Source organism: Scyliorhinus torazame, chromosome 2, assembly GCF_047496885.1.
Source record: "Scyliorhinus torazame isolate Kashiwa2021f chromosome 2, sScyTor2.1, whole genome shotgun sequence".
Taxonomy (NCBI): domain Eukaryota; kingdom Metazoa; phylum Chordata; class Chondrichthyes; order Carcharhiniformes; family Scyliorhinidae; genus Scyliorhinus; species Scyliorhinus torazame.
The window spans coordinates 25,498,171-25,517,278 of record NC_092708.1 but is presented as its reverse complement, the minus strand read 5'-3'; the positions used below and the strand labels follow the sequence as shown (position 1 = coordinate 25,517,278).

The following is a 19,108-nucleotide window of genomic DNA, read 5'->3' as shown; positions in this document are numbered from 1 at the left end:
ATGTTAGTGATCCAAGCTAAAGGGCAGGAGAAGAGATTGGGAGAGCTTCCGCTTAAGATGGTAGAGAAGAGCTTCCGGTACCTAGGCAAACAGGTGGCTCGAAACTGGCATGCCTTGCACAAGCTTAACTTATCCCGGCTGGTAGAGCAGATGGAGGGGGACTTCAAAAGATGGGACATGCTCCCGCTATCTCTAGCGGGGAGGGTGCAGACCGTTAAGATGACCGTCTCCCCAGATTTTTGTTTGTCTTCCAGTGCTTTCCCATCTTCATCCTTAAGTCCTTCTTTAAGTGGGGAACAAGATCATTTCGGGTTTTGTGTGGGCAAATAAGACCCTGCGAGTAAAGAGACTGTACTTGGAGCGCAGTCGGTGGTGGGGGGGGGGAGGGATGGGTTGGCATTGCCGAATTTTTGCAGCTACTACTGGGCGTCTAATATAGCCATGATTAGGAAATGGGTATTGGGGGAGGGGTCACCGTGGGAGCGGTTAGAGGCGGCGTCATGCAAAGGTACCAGCTTAGGGGCACTCGTAACGGCATCTCTGCCGTTCTCGCTGGCGCGCTACTCCTCAAGTCCGGTGGTGGCAGCGGCAATAAGGCTCTGGGGTCAGTGGAGACGGCACAGGGAGATGGAGGGAGCCTCAGTCTGGACCCCGATACGCAACAATCACAGATTTGTCCCGGGCAAGATAGACGGAGGGTTTCAAAGCTGGCATCGGGCAGTTATTAAAAGGATGGGGAAACTGTTTATAGACAGGACTTTTCCCAGCTTGAAGGCGCTGGAGGAGAAATTTAATCTGCCCCCTGGAAATTCCTTCAGATACCTTCAGGTACGCGCCTTCCTAAAAAACAGGTGGTGGCATTTCCGCTGCTACCCCCACGTAGGATACAGGATAGGGTGGTCTCCGGCACCTGGGTAGGGGAGGGGAAGGTGTCGGTCATTTATCCAGAACTACAGGAGGGGGAGGAAGCCCCAGTGGTGGAACTTAAGGGCAAGTGGGAGGAGGAGCTAGGCGGGGAGCTGGATGCGGGCCTGCGGGTGGATGCCCTAAACAGGGTTAACTCCTCCTCATCATGTGACAGGCTTAGCTTAATCCAGTTTAAGGTGGTCTATCGGGCACACATGACGGCAGCGAGAATGAGTAAGTTCTTTGGCGTTGAGGATAGATGTGCGAGATGTGCGGGATGCCCAGCGAACCATGTCCATATGTTCTGGGCATGTCCGGCTCTAAAAGGATTCTGGCAGGGATTCGCAAAGGCAATATCCTAGATCCTAAACACGCGGGTGGTGCCGAGTCCAGAGATAGCGATCTTTGGGGTGTCGGAGGATCCGGGAGTGCAGGAAGCGAAAGAGGCCGAGGTTTTGGCCTTTGCCTCCCTGGTAGCCTGGAGACGGATCCTTTTAATGTGGAGGGTCTCGCAACCCCCGAGTGTGGAGACCTGGGTTGGTGACATGGCTGGGTTTCTCAGTCTTGAGATAATAAAGTTTGCCTTGAGAGGGTCCATGATGGGGTTCTCTCGGAGGTGGCAGCCGTTCCTCGACTTTCCAGGAGAGCATTAGGGCAGCACGGTAGCATTGTGGATAGCACAATTGCTTCACAGCTCCAGGGTCCCAGGTTCGATTCCCGGCTTGGTTCACTGCCTGTGCGGAGTCTGCACATCCTCCCCGTGTGTGCGTAGCTTTCCTCCGGGTGCTCCGGTTTCCTCCCACAGTCCAAAGATGTGCAGGTTAGGTGGATTGGCCGTGATAAATTGCCCTTAGTGTCCAAAATTGCCCTTAGTGCTGGGTGGGGTTACTGGGTTATGGGGATAGGGTGGAGGTGTTGACCTTGGGTAGGGTGCTCTTTCCAAGAGCCGGTGCAGACTCGATGGGTCGAATGGCCTCCTTCTGCACTGTATAATCTATGATAATCATTAAAATGTCAGCAGCAGCAATCCTGGGGGGGGGGGATGTTCATTCACTGCATATTCTTGGTTTTTTTTTGTTTTTTTCCTTCTCTTTATATAATGTTAACGTCCACCTTGTTTTGTTAAATGTTGTTAATGGTTATGTAAAAAATTTTGTTTCGATAAAAATCTGAATAAAAATAATTTTTTAAAAACACTGTGGCGGCAGTAAAATGCACGTCAGGAGCAAGTACCTGCCTGCGGATTTACTGACCCAGAATCCGTCGGCATAATTCCTCACAGATCCACATGAGGCTTATTAAAATGTGTCCTCTTGGGGGCCACAGCCATGAGAAACAGGAGCAGGAGTGGACCATTCGGCCCATCGAGCCTGCTCCGCCATTCAATGCGATCGTGGCTGATCTTGGGTTTCAACTCCACTTTTCCACCAACTCCCCAATATCCCTCGATTCCCTGCGAGACCAAAGACCTTTCTACCCCAAACTTAAATCCGTTCAACGATAAAGTATGCGAGGCCCTCTGGGGTAGTGAATTCCAAAGATTCCAGTAAACCTTTTGAGCGAAGTCATTTTGCCTCCTCATCTCAGTCCCAAAGCATCGTTCTCCTTATCCTGAGACTGTGCCCCCGTGTTTGAGGTTCCCAGACCAGTGGAAACAATCTCTCAGCGCCCACCTTGTCAAGCCCATTCAGAATCCTGTACCTTTCAATGAGGTCGCTGCACTGCAGCGTTCATAGTGCCCACACTTCACATCAGGTGTCAAACTGTGTCCTTGATCCCGCTCGGATGTGTGTGAAACATTCCGTGGCCCTATTTGAAAGGGGACTGAAGAGTTATCCCCAAAGTCGCCCTCAAACAACATCACTCAATTGAAAAAAAAAACTTACCATCCGGTCATTGTCAGGTTGACGATTGTGGGATCCTGCTGTGCACAAATTGGCTGCCGCGTTTCCCACATGACAACAGTGTCTGCACTTCAAAGTGGAAAGTACCTAATTAGCTAGAAAGTGCTTTGGGGGTGCCCTCAAATTGTGAAGGGTTCTCTATAAATGCAAGAGGTTCCTTCTTTAATTGTTCTGCCTTCTCTGTTTATCCTTTCAGCTTTGATGGTGTCTCCTACCATCAGCGTTGACTTAAATTGCTTCATCCATAGAAACAAACATGGAAAATTGAAGCAGAAGGAGGCGAAAATTGAAGCAGAAGGAGGCCATTCGGCCCTTTGAGCCTGCTCCACCATTCATTATGATCATGGCTGATCATCAAGTTCAATACCCTGATCCTGCCGACCCCCCCATATCCCTTGATCCCTTTAGCCCCAAGAGCTATATCTAATTCCTTCTTGAAATTACACAACATTTTGGCCTCAACTACTTTCTGTGGTAGCGAATTCCACAGACTCACCACTCTCTGGGTGAAGAAATTTCTCTTCACCTCAGTCCCAAAAGGTTCACGCCTTATCCTCAAACTATGACCCCTAGTTCTGGACTCTCCATCATCAGGAACATTCTTTCTGAATCTACCCTGTCTAATCCTGTTAGAATTGTGTAAGTTTCTATGGGATCGCCTCTCACTTTTCTAAACTCCAATGAATATAATCCTAACCGACTTAGTCTCTCCTCGTATGACTGTCCTGCCATCCCAGGAATCAGCCTGGTATACCTTCGCTGCACTCCCTCCATAGCAAGAACATCCTTCCTCAGGTAAGGACACCAAAACTGTTCACAATACTCCAGGTGTAGCCTCACCAATGCCCTATACAATTGTAGTAAAACATCTCTGTTCCTACACTCAAATCCTCTCGCTATGAAGGCCAACATCCCAGTTGCCTTCTTTACTGCCTGCTGTACCTGTGCGCTTACTTTCAGTGACTGATCAGTCTTATTGGGTGTCCACCTCTCTCAATTTACACCCATTCAAATAATAATCTGCCTTCCTATTTTTGCTACCGAAGCGGATAACTTCACATTTATCCACGTTATACTGCATCTGCCATGCATGTGCCCACTCACTCAGCCTGTCCAAATCCCGCTAAAGCATCTCTGCATCCTCCTCACAGCTCACCCTCCCACCCAACTTTGTATCATCTGCAAATTTGGAGATAATACATTTAGTTCCCTCGTCCAAATCATTAATATACAATGTGAACAGTTGGGGTCCTAGCACACATCCCTGCGGTACCCCACTAGTCACTGCCTGCCAATCGGAAAAAGACTAATTTATTTCAACTTTTTGCTTCCTGTCTGCTAACCAGCTTTCTATCCATCTCAAGACACTACCTGCAATACCATGCGCTTTAACCTTATGTCGCAATCTGCTATGTGAGACCTTGTTGAAAGCCTTCTGAAAATCTATATAAACTGTGGTAGTCACCACTGTTGTATTATATTGTATATATGGGTATTACGGTAAGGCCCCTGTACTACAGGCACAGGGGTAGATCCCTGCCTGCTGGCTCTGCCCAGTAGGCGTAGTATAAATGTGTGTGCTCTCCGAACAGCAGCCAGTTCGTAAGCTGCTGTAGGAGGCCACACATCTCTGTGTAATAAAACCTCGATTACATTCTACTCTCGTCTCGTCGTAATTGATAGTGAATCAATTTATTACACAGAGATTTTTCAGAGATGGACCTCCGCATCAAGCCGGATCGCCTGCAGCTGCTTCCTCAAGCAGACAACGCCAAAAAGGGCTTCCAACATTGGCTAGCTAGCTTTGAAGCATACATCGGATCTGCGCCAGACCCAATCTCAGAAGCACAGAAGCTCCAGATTCTGTACACGCGGCTGAGCTCCAACGTTTTTCCCCTCATCCAGGACGCGCCGACCTACGCAGAGGCCATGGCGCTACTGAAGGAGAATTACATTCAGCAGACCAACAAGATCTACGGCAGGCATCTCCTATCCACGCAGCACCAACTTCCCGGTGAGTCTGTGGAAGATTTCTAGCGTGCCCTGGTGAGAGACTGTGACTGCCAGGCCGTTTCAGCCACTGGACATTCAAACCTGCTAATGAGAGACGTGTTCGTTATGGGCATAGGGTCTGACTACATCCGCCAGCGCCTCTTAGAAGGGGCCACGCTTGACCTCGCGGTGACCAAGAAACTAGCGCTCTTGCTCACGGTCGCCTCACGCAACATACAGGCTTTTCCCCCGACCGCACGGCCCACCCCCCTGTGCATCATGGACCCCGCCAGCGGCCACCCCATCATGGACCCCATCAGCGACCGCCCTCAGCCAACCCCACGCCTGCCCCGCGCGGCAGACAACCAACCCAGGGGGACACAAGTGCTACTTCTACGGACAGACAAAACACCCCCGGAAGCGCTGCAAGGCCTGTGGCAAGAAGGGACATTTCGCTGCAGTGTGCCAGGCCCGCTCAATCGCCGTTAATGTCCCGGCACCGCCCACGTGCGGCCAGTGGGCGCCGCCATCTTCCTCTCCTCAGACCACGTGCGGCCCGTGGGCGCCGCCATCTTGCTTGCCTCAGAACCAATGGGCACCGCCATCTTGCCTGCCGTAGGACACGTGCGGCCCGTGGTCGCCGCCATCTTACCCGCCTCAGGATCCCTGCCCATCAGGCACCTCATTGGGCCGCTCATCGCCTGCAACCGCCGACGACCAGCCGCGCCTCGCCTCGGTCACAATCGACCAGTCTCGACCGCACAACGTCGCGACCGCTTCGACAAAGGTGAAGGTCAACGGGCATGAGATATCCTGCCTTCTGGACTCCGGGAGCACTGAGAGCTTTATCCACCCCGATACGGTAAGGCGCTGCTCCCTCGCGGTACATCCGCTAACCAGAGAATCTCCCTGGCTTCCGGATCCCACCAAGGTACATGTGCCAGCACACAAGTGGACCGACTCCGGACCCTGCACGACGATCTCTGTCACCCGGGGGTCACCCGCTTTTACCACTTCATTAAGGCCCGCAATCTGCCCTACTCCATCGAGGAAGTCAGGGCTATCACCAGAGACTGCCAGGTCTGCGCGGAGTGTAAACCGCATTTCTTCCAGTCAGACCGTGCGTGCCTGGTGAAGGCCTCCCGCCCCTTTGAACGCCTCAGCGTGGACTTCTAAGGGCCCCTCCCCTCCACCGACTGCAACGCGTACTTTCTTAAGGTGGTCGACGAGTATTCCCGATTCCCCTTCGCCGTCCCATGCCCCGATATGTCGTCTGCCACCATCATCAAAGCCCTCAACACCATCTTCGCTCTGTTCGGTTTCCCTGCCTACATCCACAGCGACCGGGGACCCTCATTCATGAGCGATGAGCTGCGCCAGTACCTGCTCAACAGGGGCATTGCCTCGAGCAGGACGACCAGCTACACCCCCAGGGAAAACGGGCAGGTGGAGCGGGAGAATGGGACGGTCTGGAGGGCCGTCCAGCTGGCCCTACGGTCCAGAAATCTCCCGGCCTCCCGCTGGCAGGAGGTCCTCCCCGACGCACTTCACTCCATTCGGTCGCTCCTGTGCACCGCGACCAACGAAACCCCCCATGAACGTCTCTTTGCCTTCCCCAGGAAGTCCACCTCCGGGGTTTCGCTCCCAACGTGGCTGGCAGCTCCAGGACCCTTTCTCCTCCGCAAGCACGTGCGGCTCCACAAGGCGGACCCGTTGGTTGAGAGGGTACAGCTACTCCACACAAACCCGCAGTACGCCTACGTAGCATACCCCGACGGCCGCCAAGGCACAGTCTCCCTCAGGGACCTGGCACCAGCTGGGTCCCCACACACCCCCCCCTGCCCCGGCGCCACCCTCCCCTCCCCCGGCGCACCCCACTGCAGCCCCCGCTCCAGGACAATCCGTCCTCCCCTTGCTCCCACCCGGGGATGAAGAGGATTTCGACACGCTCCCGGAGTCACCGAAGACCAAGCCGATGCCTGAGTCGCCACCAGCACTGCGGCGCTCTCAACGACAGATCAAGGTGCCCGATCGTCTAAATTTGTAACCTCTGTAATTTTAAAACCAATATGTATGTATCTAGTTTTCCACCACCCCCGCTGGACTCATTTTTAACAGGGGATGAATGTGGTAGTCACCACTGTTGTATTATATTGTATATATGGGTATTACGGTAAGGCCCCTGTACTACAGGTACGGGGGTAAATCCCTGCCTGCTGGCTCCGCCCAGTAGGCGGAGTATAAATGTGTGTGCTCTCCGAACAGCAGCCATTTCGTAAGCTGATGTGGGAGGCCACACATCTCTGTGTATTAAAGCCTCGATTACATTCTACTCTCGTCTCGTCGTAATTGATAGTGCATCATAAACCACATCCACCGGCCCTCCCTAGTCAACTCTACTAGTTACATCTTCAAAGAATCCCAGTCGATTTGTCAAGCATGATTTCCCTTCTGTAAATCCGTGCTGACTTTGTCTAATGCCACCACTGCTTTCCAAATGCTGTGCTATGAAATCCTTGGACTAATGGACTCCAGCAACTTCCCTACTACCGACGTTAAGCTCACTGGTCTATAGTTCCCTGCTTTCCCTATACCTCCCTTTTTGAATAGCGGGGTTATATCCCTGTACTTGGATCGTGGGAATCTGTAGGAACCATTCCAGAGTCCAAAGAATTTTGGAAAATGACCACCAATGGACCCACTATTTCTGGAAACTGGGGAGTGACCATCTCTTCTTTGGCTTCAGGCCTGCCAGAACTGCCCATGGATTGTGAACTTGGGACCCCGATTGGACAGAAAGCTAAGGGCCTGGAGTGAAAGTAAACATCCAGGACAGTGTGCTGCTGTGCAGAAGCAATGTCTGAGAAGTAATGCAAGATAGAGAGGGAGCGACATTCCACAAGTATTCGCTGTTAAATCACAGCTGCATACCCAGCTCATTGTACTTGCAAAGTGGCATGTAACTAATTGGACTGGCTGTCAAGCCAGAGTGTTGTGTCAGTCTGTTTTTCTTGGAACCTGGCTGGAGGTCAAAAGTAGAAACAGCATTTTCTATTGTCGTGAGGTTTGGAGAGACAGATAAAACTGATCCTTTCCACAATGGCCTCTGAGGCTCCGCACAAAGGCTTTTTGACTCACGTGGGCCTTTTCAAGGCTGCGCATTGCTGAGCTTGCAGGGATTGTGCCCATTCTGCACTTACGCTGGGGAAGGGGCAGGAGTATAAAAGCGGCTTTGCCTCCCTGACTGACACCACGGCAGCCTCGTTGGAACTTGCCACCGCTGAAATCAGGTGAGTACCTCGCTCGTGCAAATACCTGATCGTGCGCAAGAAGAACTGCTTAAGTGTTCAGACTGAAGCTAGGGAGAAAGTAACGGCTGAGAATATACTGGAGGCGGGCAGCGAGTGCCGATCGTTACTTACACGAGTCCTTGCCTGTATATTTTCCATGAGGCTTGCAAAGGAACCTGTTGTCAGTGGATGAGTGAAACAGTACAGCACCCGCTACAGCCCCTCTGGATTGTGCGTGAACAATTGCTTGCCTCCTCAAGGTTTGCAGGATTTTGACCTGAACTGTGCAGGTAGTATGCCGGACAGTTAAAGTTAGGACACCGAATTCAGTGTTAAATCAGCTACAGAAAGGGAACTAAGCAGAGGGAAAGAAAGTTTCATAGAATTTACAGTGCAGAAGGAGGCCACTCGGCCCATCGAGTCTGCACCGGCTCTTGGAAAGAGCACCCTACCCAAGCCCACACCTCCACCCCATCCCCATAACCCAGTAACCCCACCTAACACTGAGGGCAATTTTGCACACTCAGGGCAATTTATCATGGCCAATCCACCTAACGTGCACATCTTTGGACTGTGGGAGGAAACCGGAGCACCCGGTAGAAACCCACGCAGACACGGGGGGGAACGTGCAGACTCCGCACAGACAGTAACCCAATCCAGGAATCGAACCTGGGACCCTGGAGCTGTGAAGCAATTGTGCTATCCACAATGCTACCGTGCTGCCTTTAAGATTGGCTTAAGAGAGAGAAAAAGAGAGCTAGAAAGAAAAAGTTTAAAAAAAATCTCCAGTAACAATTCAAATGCGAAGAGATGAATCTCCACAGTTGTGCTGGTTTATCTTCAGTGCCAGTGAGTTTCTTTTGGCAGTGGTTGACACTTAGCAAAACATTAAAAAGGCTACTTTTATAAGATGACCAGGCCTTAACTTTGTGAGGAGGGTTTAGTTTCCCACGATCCAAGTACAGGGATTGCACGTTAGAGATGGACCTGTTTATAGCTGCAACGGAGATCACCTCATATGAAAGGTAGGTATTTGGGGGATTTTGTACCAGAATAGCCTCCAGGACAAGTTTTGATTGCCTCGATGTGCTGGATAACCAGATGTTTCCCCCCCCTCCCCTGGGTTTTTATTTGGTTTTTTTGCCTCTCCTCGGAGACCACCTGGTTTTTGGATGGGATGTGGAGTGTATGTATTGTGATATGCGTTGTGGAGTCCAGGTTTGATGGATCCTGGTAATGGGTTTGAGGGTTTTGGAGAACGGGCAGGAGAGTGGCGATGAGGCTGAGAGGATAGCGGCCCTGCTCGTGTTGAATAGCGGAGCGGGTTCGTGGAGCTGAATTGCTCTCTCCAGCTCCTAGTTCTTATGTTCTTATGATTAGAGCATGTTTACCTGTCTGTCACTAGTTGTATATTTATAAGTTCTACAGTGAGCCAGACGGCGCAATGTTATTCGCATGAAGCTAGTGAGCCAATTAAAAACCTCAAATTACATAATCTTTTAAAGCCAGACGAACTACTTATTGAGTTCTGACAAACGCAAGTCACCGATCGCAGCGTCTCTGTTGACGAAATTTCACAGACATTGTCCAGAGTCCTTTATCCCCCCAATCCTCTCTCCTTTACCTACTTCTCCTCAAAGATAAAGCTGACTGCTAGGATCCTGATGAAGAAGTCCCAAACACAAAAGATATCACTGCATGGGGTCGGCTAGATGGACACGGGGGGACTGGATTCTCCGCCCCGCCGCCCCACATTTCTGCCCCGACCCGCCGGCGGGATTCTCCGTTACGCTGGCCGGTCGATGAGATTTCCCATTGTCGGGCAGCCCCACGCCGTCGGGAAACCCCCAGGCGCCGGCAAAACGGAGACTCCCGCCGGTGGAGAATCCCGCCCGGGGAATTTAACTCTCCGGCATTGTTTATGCGGCTGGGGTTTCAATGGTGAGCCAGACACTGGGAAACATTTTCCTGAAGCTAAAAACGGAGCATTGGAAATAGGACAGCAACTTCTGTATTTTTGTGCTTAACCGCATCAAACTTCATTTGTTGCCCCAGCTTTGTCCAATCGGGCAAAGCTGGCCAGTTAATTGTTCCATGCTGCATTCTACATGACAATGCCTCCACCAATCAGAGTCCACGCTAAAACCAATCAGCACTCTTTTCTCATGCAATACATATCATTGTTCCCCTGCTACTTTGGACAATTCTTGCGATTCTGTCCTGATGAATGGTTAGCACTGCTGTCTCACGACGCCAGGGACCCAGATTCAATTCGGCCTGGGGTCACTGTCTGTGCGGTGTCTGCGCATTCTCCCCATGCCTGCGTGGGTTTCATCCGGGTGCTCCGGTTTCCTCCCACTGGGCTGGTTTAGCACACTGGGCTAAATCGCTGGCTTTTAAAGCAGACCAAGGTAGGCCAGCAGCACGGTTCAATTCCTGTACCAGCCTCCCCGAACAGGCGCCGGAATGTGGCGACTAAGGGCTTTTCACAGTAACTTCATTTGAAGCCTAGTTGTGACAATAAGCGATTTTCATTCATTCATTTCATTTCATTTTCACAGTCCAAAGATGTGCAGGTTAGGTGGATTGGTCATGATAAATTGCCCCTTCGCGTCCAAAGATTGGGTGTGGTTATAGAGATAGGACGTGGGATTGGGCCTAGGAAGGGTGCTCTTCCAGAGGGTCAGTGCAGATGCGATGGGCCGAATGGTCTACTTCTGCACTGTGGGATTCTATGATTCTGTGAAGATGAAAAGCTTTGTTTCTTTTTTCAACAATACTCGCATTTTGTGCAATGAAACAGTTAGTTGATAGTGGACTTGGTAGAACCCCACACGAGATGGATGGTTCAAGTGGCTGAAAATGACTACTTAGTCCCTTTATCTGGTTTTTCTGCCAGTCTCTACAGTAAATGGTCCATCGCAGCTCTGGGAAATTCAAGGTCAGAGCTTCCACCCAGATGGTGTTGAGGAGCTGGAACCCAAAGCATATCTCTTCCTAAATCAAGGGTGATTGAAGAAACCAGCTCTTGCTTCAGAGGGGATCAACTAACCAACTCAGATGTCGATCAAACTAATTTGCTTGAACTCATTCTTGGGGTATGGGCATCGTAGGCAAGGCTGGCATTTATGGCCTATCCTGGGGAAATGGTGCTGGACCTTCTTCATGAACTGCTGCAGTCATGGGGTGAGGTATCTCCTCAGTTCCCTTAGGACAGAGATCCAGGATTTTGAGCTGGTAACCATGAGGTAATGGCTGCCGTACTCCCAAGTTAGGATGGTGTTTAGAGGGCAGCTCGGTGGTGGTGGTGTCCGCATCAACCTGCTCCCTTGCCCTCTTAGATGGTGAAGGTCATAGGTTTGGAAGCAAATCTGGCATCTGAATGGCTCCACATCAGGAAGTATTTTAGGAGGAGATTCCAGAGTGTAGAGTCAGAACTGCAGACTGCAAGTCCGCCAATATGAACAGGGCAGTGCATTCAATTGGAAGCGCAGCTGGAGAGCTGACCTTTGCCTCTGCTGCTAATGGTACATTCCTCTTCCTGTCATTACAGAAGGTACGGTGCAACAATTCAAGATGACAACCCAACCAATGGACATCATGGGACAGTGGAAGGTCACTATCTGGGAAGAGCAAAACTTCCAGGGAAAGCATTGCGAGTTTATGCTGGAATGCCCAAACATCATGGAGCGGGGATTCAACAAGATCCGATCCATTAAGGTGGAATGTGGACCGTAAGTATTCAACATTACACTGCCCAATCCTCCAACCTCTCGCTCCGTCCCCCCAAATAACGGCCTCTGCCATTAGTAAAATAGAGGGGATGTTGGATTTTGAATGGTGGCTGGGCCCACTGATTCATTCATTAGGACAGACATTGGACCATTCATTCATTAGGAATAGCATGGATCAGAACACACTATTGGGAGTAATTTATACCCCCCTAACAGCTGCTATACATTGACTGAGCATTAAATAAGAAATTATAGGAGCTTGCAACAAAGGCAATGTAATAATTATAGGGGATTTTAATCTTCATGTAGACTGGACCAATCAATTGCAGTGGTGGTTTGGAAGCTGAGCTTGTTGAATGCTTTCATGACGGTTTCCTATTGTGTTATGGACCCAACTCAGGAAAAATTACTTTATTTCTAGTTTTGCGCATTGAGGAAGGGTTAATTAGTAATGTTATAGTAAAAGATCCACTGGGAAATAGTGATCATAATGCATTAAGTTTGAAGACGATATACTCCCATCCAAATAGAATGTTAAATTTAAGCAAAGTCCACTACATAGGCATGAGGAGAGAGCTGGCTACAGATAATTGGGTAAATCGACTAAAGGATACAGAGGTTGATAAACAGTGTGGAATGCAGACAATTATAGAAACGATTCAAAATGTTTAACAAAAGTACATTGCATCAAAAAAACAAAACTCATTGGGAAAGATCCATCTGTAGCTTAGTAAAGAGGTTAAGGATAGTATTAGATTAAAAGAAGAAGATGGTAATGTTGCAAATGATAATAGTTTTACACATGGGAGTGTTTTAGAAACCAGCAACGGGCCAACAGAAAAAGTAGAGTCTGAGAATAAATTCACCAAGAATATAAGATTTTGAGAGATCAGGTCAGCCACGATCTTATCAAATAGCAGAGCAGGCTCGAGGGGCCGAGTGGCCTACTCCTGTTCCTAATTTGTATGTTTGCATGTATGCTTGTATGTTGGTGAGAGTTTTCTCAAGTAAATAAAGAAAGAGAGTAGCTAAAGTAAAAATTGGTCCCTTAGAAGCCAGACACAGGCGAAATTATGATGGAGAATGAAGAAATGGCAGAGGCACTGAACAAATATTTTCTGTCTGTCTTCACCATAGAAGACACAAGTTACATATCAGGCATAGAAGGGCTAAAAAGAGTGAGAAAAGTATGGTAAATTCAGCAGAGAAAAGGTGAGGTTGTAGGAAAAGAAAAACAGAATATTTTTCTAAAGGTGTGAAACTCGTAAATGTTGATGCTCAGAAAGACTTGGATGTGCTCGTACAGGGAACACGGGTTAGCAGGCAAGTACAGCAAACAATTAGAATGCAAATGTCATGTTGGCCTTCATTGCAAGGCGACTGGACAACAAGAATAAAGGGATCTTGTTGCATTGTATGGGGCTTTGACGAAACATCTGGAGTATTGTGTGCAATTTTGATCTCCATATTTAAGGAAGCATACACTTGCATTGGAGACGATACAGCGACTGTTCACCAGATTGATAAGAGAGCGTTGTCAAGAGGCTGAGTAAACTGAGTCTTTACTCTCTGGTGTTTAGACGAATGAGAGGCAAACATTCAATGTCATAAAGGAAACTTCACAGGGGAAACACTGAGAGTTTTTTCTGCTCGTTCGGCAATCCAGAACAAGGATCCAAGGCTCAGAATAATTGGACGCTCATTTAGGATTGGGATGAGGAGAAATTCCTTCACTCAAAGGGTTGTAAATCTTTGGAATTCTCTGCTTCAGAGGGGGTGGGTGCTCCTTCGTTGAATATATTTAAGACTGAGAGAGATTTTTGGTTTCTCAGGGAATCAAGGGATCTGGGAACAGGCAAGAAAGTGGAACGGAATCCAAGATCAGCCATGGTCGTTTGATTGGCAGTGGAATAGGCTCAACAGTCTTCTCCTGCTCCTGGTTCTTATGTTCCGCTGCCTCTGTTGCTTGTAGACCGGACTATTCCTTATCAACCTACCACCTTTTAACTTGAGATTGCCATAAACTCTGCTATATGTAACCTAACTTACACCATGTCCCATTCGCCCTGTGCTCACTAACTTACGTTGGTTCTCAATCGGCAACTGATCGAAAAGCACTTTCTTAAAGTGTGAGTCAATGCTCTCCCTGGTGTCCTGGCCAATATTTACTTCCCAGTCATTGTTAAAACAGATTATCTGGCCGCTATCAAATTGCTGTGTTTCCCTACAATACAATAGTGACTACACGGCAAAGGTATTTTGAGGACTATAAAGCACTTTGGGATGTCCAGAGGTTGTGAAAGCTGTTGTCTAATTGCAACTCTATTTATCAAGTGGACCAAAGCATTTGATTACTATGCACAATGGCACTGACACTACCTGAAAGGTAGAGCTCAGAGGTGAGGAGAGGGGTTAGGTCAGTCAGCTTTCCTGTGCCCGGCTGTCTTCGGATTACTGGGAAGTGTGTGGGCGAGCGCACAGGGGTCAGCCGTGGACAGCTCTGAGTCTGGCCGTAATGCCCCATGTGGTCGAATTGCCTGCACTGTTGAAACCCAAGAATGAAGATCTTCCTCTGGAAGATCAGTTTTGGAATAAATGTCATGCCTTGGAAGCATGTCCAGGGGCTGGTTTAGCACACTGGGCTAAATCGCTGGCTTTTAAAGCAGACCAAGGCAGGCCAGCAGTACGGTTCAATTCCCGTACCAGCCTCCCCGAACAGGCGTCGGAATGTGGCGACTAGGGGCTTTTCACAGTAACTTCATTGAAGCCTACTTGTGACAATAAGCGATTTTCATTTTTTCATTTCAAACTTGAGATGGCACCAACAGAAGGTGGGGGGGGGGGAGTGTTGGGGATGGGGGTGGTGGGGAAACTGTACATATCTCGAGGCTGTGTTATGTCAGGCCCACGAGAGGTTGTTTGTTTGCGGGAAAATCATTGAATGTCTTTCCTCCCTCTCTCACTTGTAGCTGGGTCGGTTATGAGTATCCAGAATTTCAGGGACAGCAGTTCATTCTGGAGAAGGGTGACTACCCACACTGGGATGCCTGGAGTGGTAACAGTGGCTACAGAACAGAGCACCTGCTTTCTTTCCGCCCAATCAAATGTGCCGTAAGTCCCTTATAATCTTTGTCTCTTTCCTCTCAGCGTCTGTATCAGCCCCGTAATCCTAATCCTACAATTACCAAAAAGAGGTAAGGTTCAGGGACTGTAATCTACATGCAATCAAATTTCAAGCATGTTTGTAAAGGGTCAAGCTATTGATTAACAAATATATAAAGCATACTTCTCCCATCTCACCGTCCAACAGATAGGAGCGCACTCAGGGTAGAGTGGGTTACACAGGGACAATACAATAGTTTTTTATGTTCTACATAAAGAAGGGCAGCACGGTGGCACAGTGGTTAGCACTGCTGTCTCACAGTGCCAGTGACCTGGGTTCAATTCCACCCTTCGGTGGCTGCCTCCCCGTGTCTGCGTGGGCTTCCTCCGGGTGCTCCGGTTTCCTCCCACAGTCCGAAGATGTGCAGGTTGGGTGGATTGGACATGCTAAATTGCCCTTAGTGCCTGGGGATGTGCAGGTTAGGTAGGGCTCCAGGGATAGGGTATGGGAGTGGGCCTAGGTAGGGTGTTCTTTAAAGAACATATAACATACAGTGCAGATGGAGGCCATTCGGCTCCTCGAGTCTGCACCGACCCACTTAAGCCCCCACTTCCACCCTATCCCCGTAACTCAATAATCCCTCCTAACCTTTTTGGTCACTAAGGGCAATTTAGTATGGCCAATCCACCTAACCCGCACGCCTTTGGACTGTGGGAGAAAACCGGAGCACCCGGACGAAACCCACGCAGACACGGGGAGAACGTGCAGACTCCGCACAGACAGTGACCCAGCAGGGAATGGAACCTGGGACCCTGGCACTGTGAAGCCACAGTGCTATCCACTGTGCTACCGTGCTGCCCGTCTCCTTTCAGCTCACGCTGGGTGCTATTGATTGTTGGGGGTCGGTTTATCTCAGTTGGGTAAGTGGCTGGTTTGTGACGCAGAGCGAGGCCCACAGCACGGACTCAATTCCCATATCGGCTGAGGTTATTCATGAAGGCCCCGTCTTCTCAGCCTTGCCCCTCGCCTGAGGTGCGGTGACCATCAGGTTAAATCACCACCAGCCAGCCCCCCCCCCCCCCACAGGAGAAAGCAGCCTGTGATCACCTGGGACTATGGCGACTTTACTTACTCTTTCAGAGTTGTTGCAGATGTGATGGGCCGAATGGCCTCCTTCTGCGCTGTTGGGATTCTATGGTTCGAATATCCCTCAGACTGGAGTATGTTACATGCAGAATATGCAAAAATTGTGGTTTATACATTGGGTAGTACAGATTGAAATGTGTTACATGGAAGAGAGTACATGGCCTGGAATATGTTACATGTAAAAATATACATGATCTGGAATATGCTGTATTCAGGATCTGAATGGTAAAGTAATTCAATCAGTGTCCTCTGGACACTTGAGGTGTTGTAGATTATATATTTGCAATGTAGCCACCTTTGCTCTTTCTCCCTGTTCCCAGAACCACAGCGACAGCAAGGTCACCCTTTACGACAATGAGAACTTCCAAGGCCGTAAGTTTGAGTTGTGCGATGACTATCCCTCTCTGCAGGCCATGGGCTGGTGTAATAAGGAGGTTGCTTCCATCAAGGTCAACTCTGGAGCGTAAGTAACCAGTGGACGTGCTAACAATGATGTTCTTCTGCACAGTGACTTGTCCCCATGTCTCTCCTCCACACTTTCTGAGGAAAGGTGCACCACCTTGGCCAGGCATCTGATATCAGGTGTTGTGCATTGGGCAAACCAGTCTTGGGCAAACGTCCAAAACAAATGAAATGGCAATAGATTCAAAAAGGAGCAACTTGGGCTCATCACCCACAATAGGGTTGACTTTGCCCTCTGCAATGGGTTGGTTGGCTCCTTGTCCAAGCCACCAAGAGCCCCCACACTTTTACGGCCTTGGTGCAACGCGATCGGACGATAAATGTGTGGATTGTACAAAGGTGGGGAAACTTGAGAGAATGAATTAGTTCCACTGCTCAGAGGGCCTGGGGAAAAAGCAGTTCGAATAGGAGAAGGTGTGATGTGGTCGTGGTGCATTTTCTGATTACATTTTCACATCTCCTCCCTCCCTATCTCTGTAACCCGTCCCAGGCCTCCTGCCCTCTGAGAACCCTGCGCTCCTGCAATTCTGGTCGCATGCACAGCACCCCCATTCCCGGCACTCCACCATTGGCAAATACCTCAGCCCTAAGCTCTGGAATTACCCAACTAAATCCCTCCGCCTCTGTGCCTTTTGGGAGGACACTTCTTAAATTCTACTTTGACCATTCCTTTGACCTGCTGCAGCATCCGCTATGGGCGGCACGGTAGCGCAGTGGTTAGCACTGTTGCTTCACAGCTCCAGGGTCCCAGGTTCGATTCCCGGCTTGGGTCACTGACTGTGCAGAGTCTGCACGTTCTCCCCGTGTCTGCGTGGGTTTCCTCCGGGTGCTCCGGTTTCCTCCCACAAGTCCCGAAAGACGTGCTGTTAGGCCATTTGGACATTCTGAATTCTCCCTCTGTGTACCGGAATGTGTCGACTAGGGGCATTTCATAGTAACTTCATTGCAGTGTTGATGTAAGCCGGCTTGTGACAATAAAGATTATTACTATTATGTGGCCTGCTATCAAATGTTTTGTTTGATCGTCCTTGTGTGGAAGGACTTGATGTTGCATCATGACATTGCAGGTTCTATATAAATGCATGCTGTTGTTGTTACAGATGGGTTGGCTACCAGTACCCCGGATACAGGGGCTACCAGTACATCTTTGAAAGAGACAGGCACAACGGTGAGTTCAAGAACTACAATGAGTACAGCACCCAGGCCCATACTAACCAGATGCAATCTATCCGCCGAATCCAGCACTAAGTTATGGAGAGATCATCGACCATCTGACCCACCTGTACTAAGAAGTAACTATAGTGAACAATAAAACAAAAGCATCTTGCAAAACACTTGAGAGTTGTTACTGTATTTATTGCCCCTTCATTAATTTCAGTAGGCGGGTTGGTTTAGCTCAGTTGGCTGGACGGCTGGTTCGTGGTGCAGAGCGACGCCAACATCGCGGGTTCAATTTGCCGCACCGCCTTCTCAGCATTTCCCCTCGCCTGAGGTGTGGTGATTCTCAGGTTCAATCGCCACCCGCCAGCTCTCCCCCTGAAAGAGAAAGCAGCCTAATTCCACCTGGGATTACGGCGACATTCATATTTACCAATTTCAGGAAAACGCACAAAAATAGGAATTAGGAGCAGGAGAAGGCTACTCGGCCCCTCGAGCCTGCTCCACCATTCAATAGGATCTGATCTGATTGTAACCTCAACCCCACATTGCCGCTGACCCCCGATAACCTGTCACCTCCTTGTTAATCAAGAATCTATCCAGCTCTGCCGTAAAAATATTCACTCTGGTTCCACTGCCTTTTGAGGAAGATAATTTCAGATACTCACAGTGCGCTGGGAGGAACAACTTCTTATCATCTCCGTCTTCAATGAGCGACCCCTTAGTTTTAAACAGAGAACCCCTAGTTCTAGATTCTCTGACAAGAGGAAACATCCTCTCCACATCGACCCTGTCAATACACCCTGTTAAATGCGTTAAGAGCCCATGGTGTTAAGGGTAAGATCCTCGCATGGATAGAGGATTGGCTGACTGGCGGAAGGCAGAGAGTGGGGATACAGGGGTCTTTTTCAGGATGGCAGCCGGTGACTAGTGATGTGCCTCAGGGCCGGTGCTGGGACCACAACTTTTCACAACACACATTAATGATCCGGAAGAAGGAACTGAAGGCACTGTTGCCAAGTTTGCAGATGATACAAAGGTATGCAGAGGACAGAGAGTATTGAGGAAGCGGGGGTGGGGGTGGGGTGGGGGGGGGGAGGGGGGTTGCGAAGGACTTGGACAGGCTAGGAGAGTGGGCAAAGAAGTGGCAGGTGGAATACAATGTGAAAAAGTGTGATGTTTGCACTTTCCAAGGAAGAATGGAGGCATAGACTATTTTCTAAATGGGAAAAGGCTTAGGAAATCAGAAGCACAAATGGACTTAGGAGTCCTAGTTCTTAAGGTTAACATGCAGGTTCAGTCGGCAGTTAGGAAGGCAAATGCAATGTTAGGATTCATGTCGCGAGGGCAAGAGTACAAGGGTAGGGATGTAGCTCCGAGGCTGTATAAGGCTCTGGATACAAACCTAACCTA

At 49.4% G+C, this 19,108-nt stretch overlaps 1 protein-coding gene across 2 annotated transcripts in view; it reads left to right on the top strand.

The window, feature by feature from the left end:
* LOC140386844 (beta-crystallin A2) overlaps positions 1 to 17,871 on the top strand; it is a 55,040-nt gene extending 37,169 nt beyond the window's left edge. The window contains exons 1-5 of one of the 2 annotated variants that reach the window (XM_072469612.1): positions 7,953 to 8,092; positions 11,646 to 11,826; positions 14,796 to 14,937; positions 16,396 to 16,538; positions 17,638 to 17,871. In XM_072469612.1, the coding sequence (XP_072325713.1) occupies positions 11,669 to 11,826; positions 14,796 to 14,937; positions 16,396 to 16,538; positions 17,638 to 17,785 (591 nt within the window). In that variant the 5' untranslated portion in view covers positions 7,953 to 8,092; positions 11,646 to 11,668 and the 3' untranslated portion in view covers positions 17,786 to 17,871. Of the gene's footprint in view, positions 1 to 7,952; positions 8,093 to 11,645; positions 11,827 to 14,795; positions 14,938 to 16,395; positions 16,539 to 17,637 lie in introns of those variants that run through there. The other variant, XM_072469602.1, reaches the window with a different exon arrangement.
* Positions 17,872 to 19,108: the final 1,237 nt, after the last annotated feature.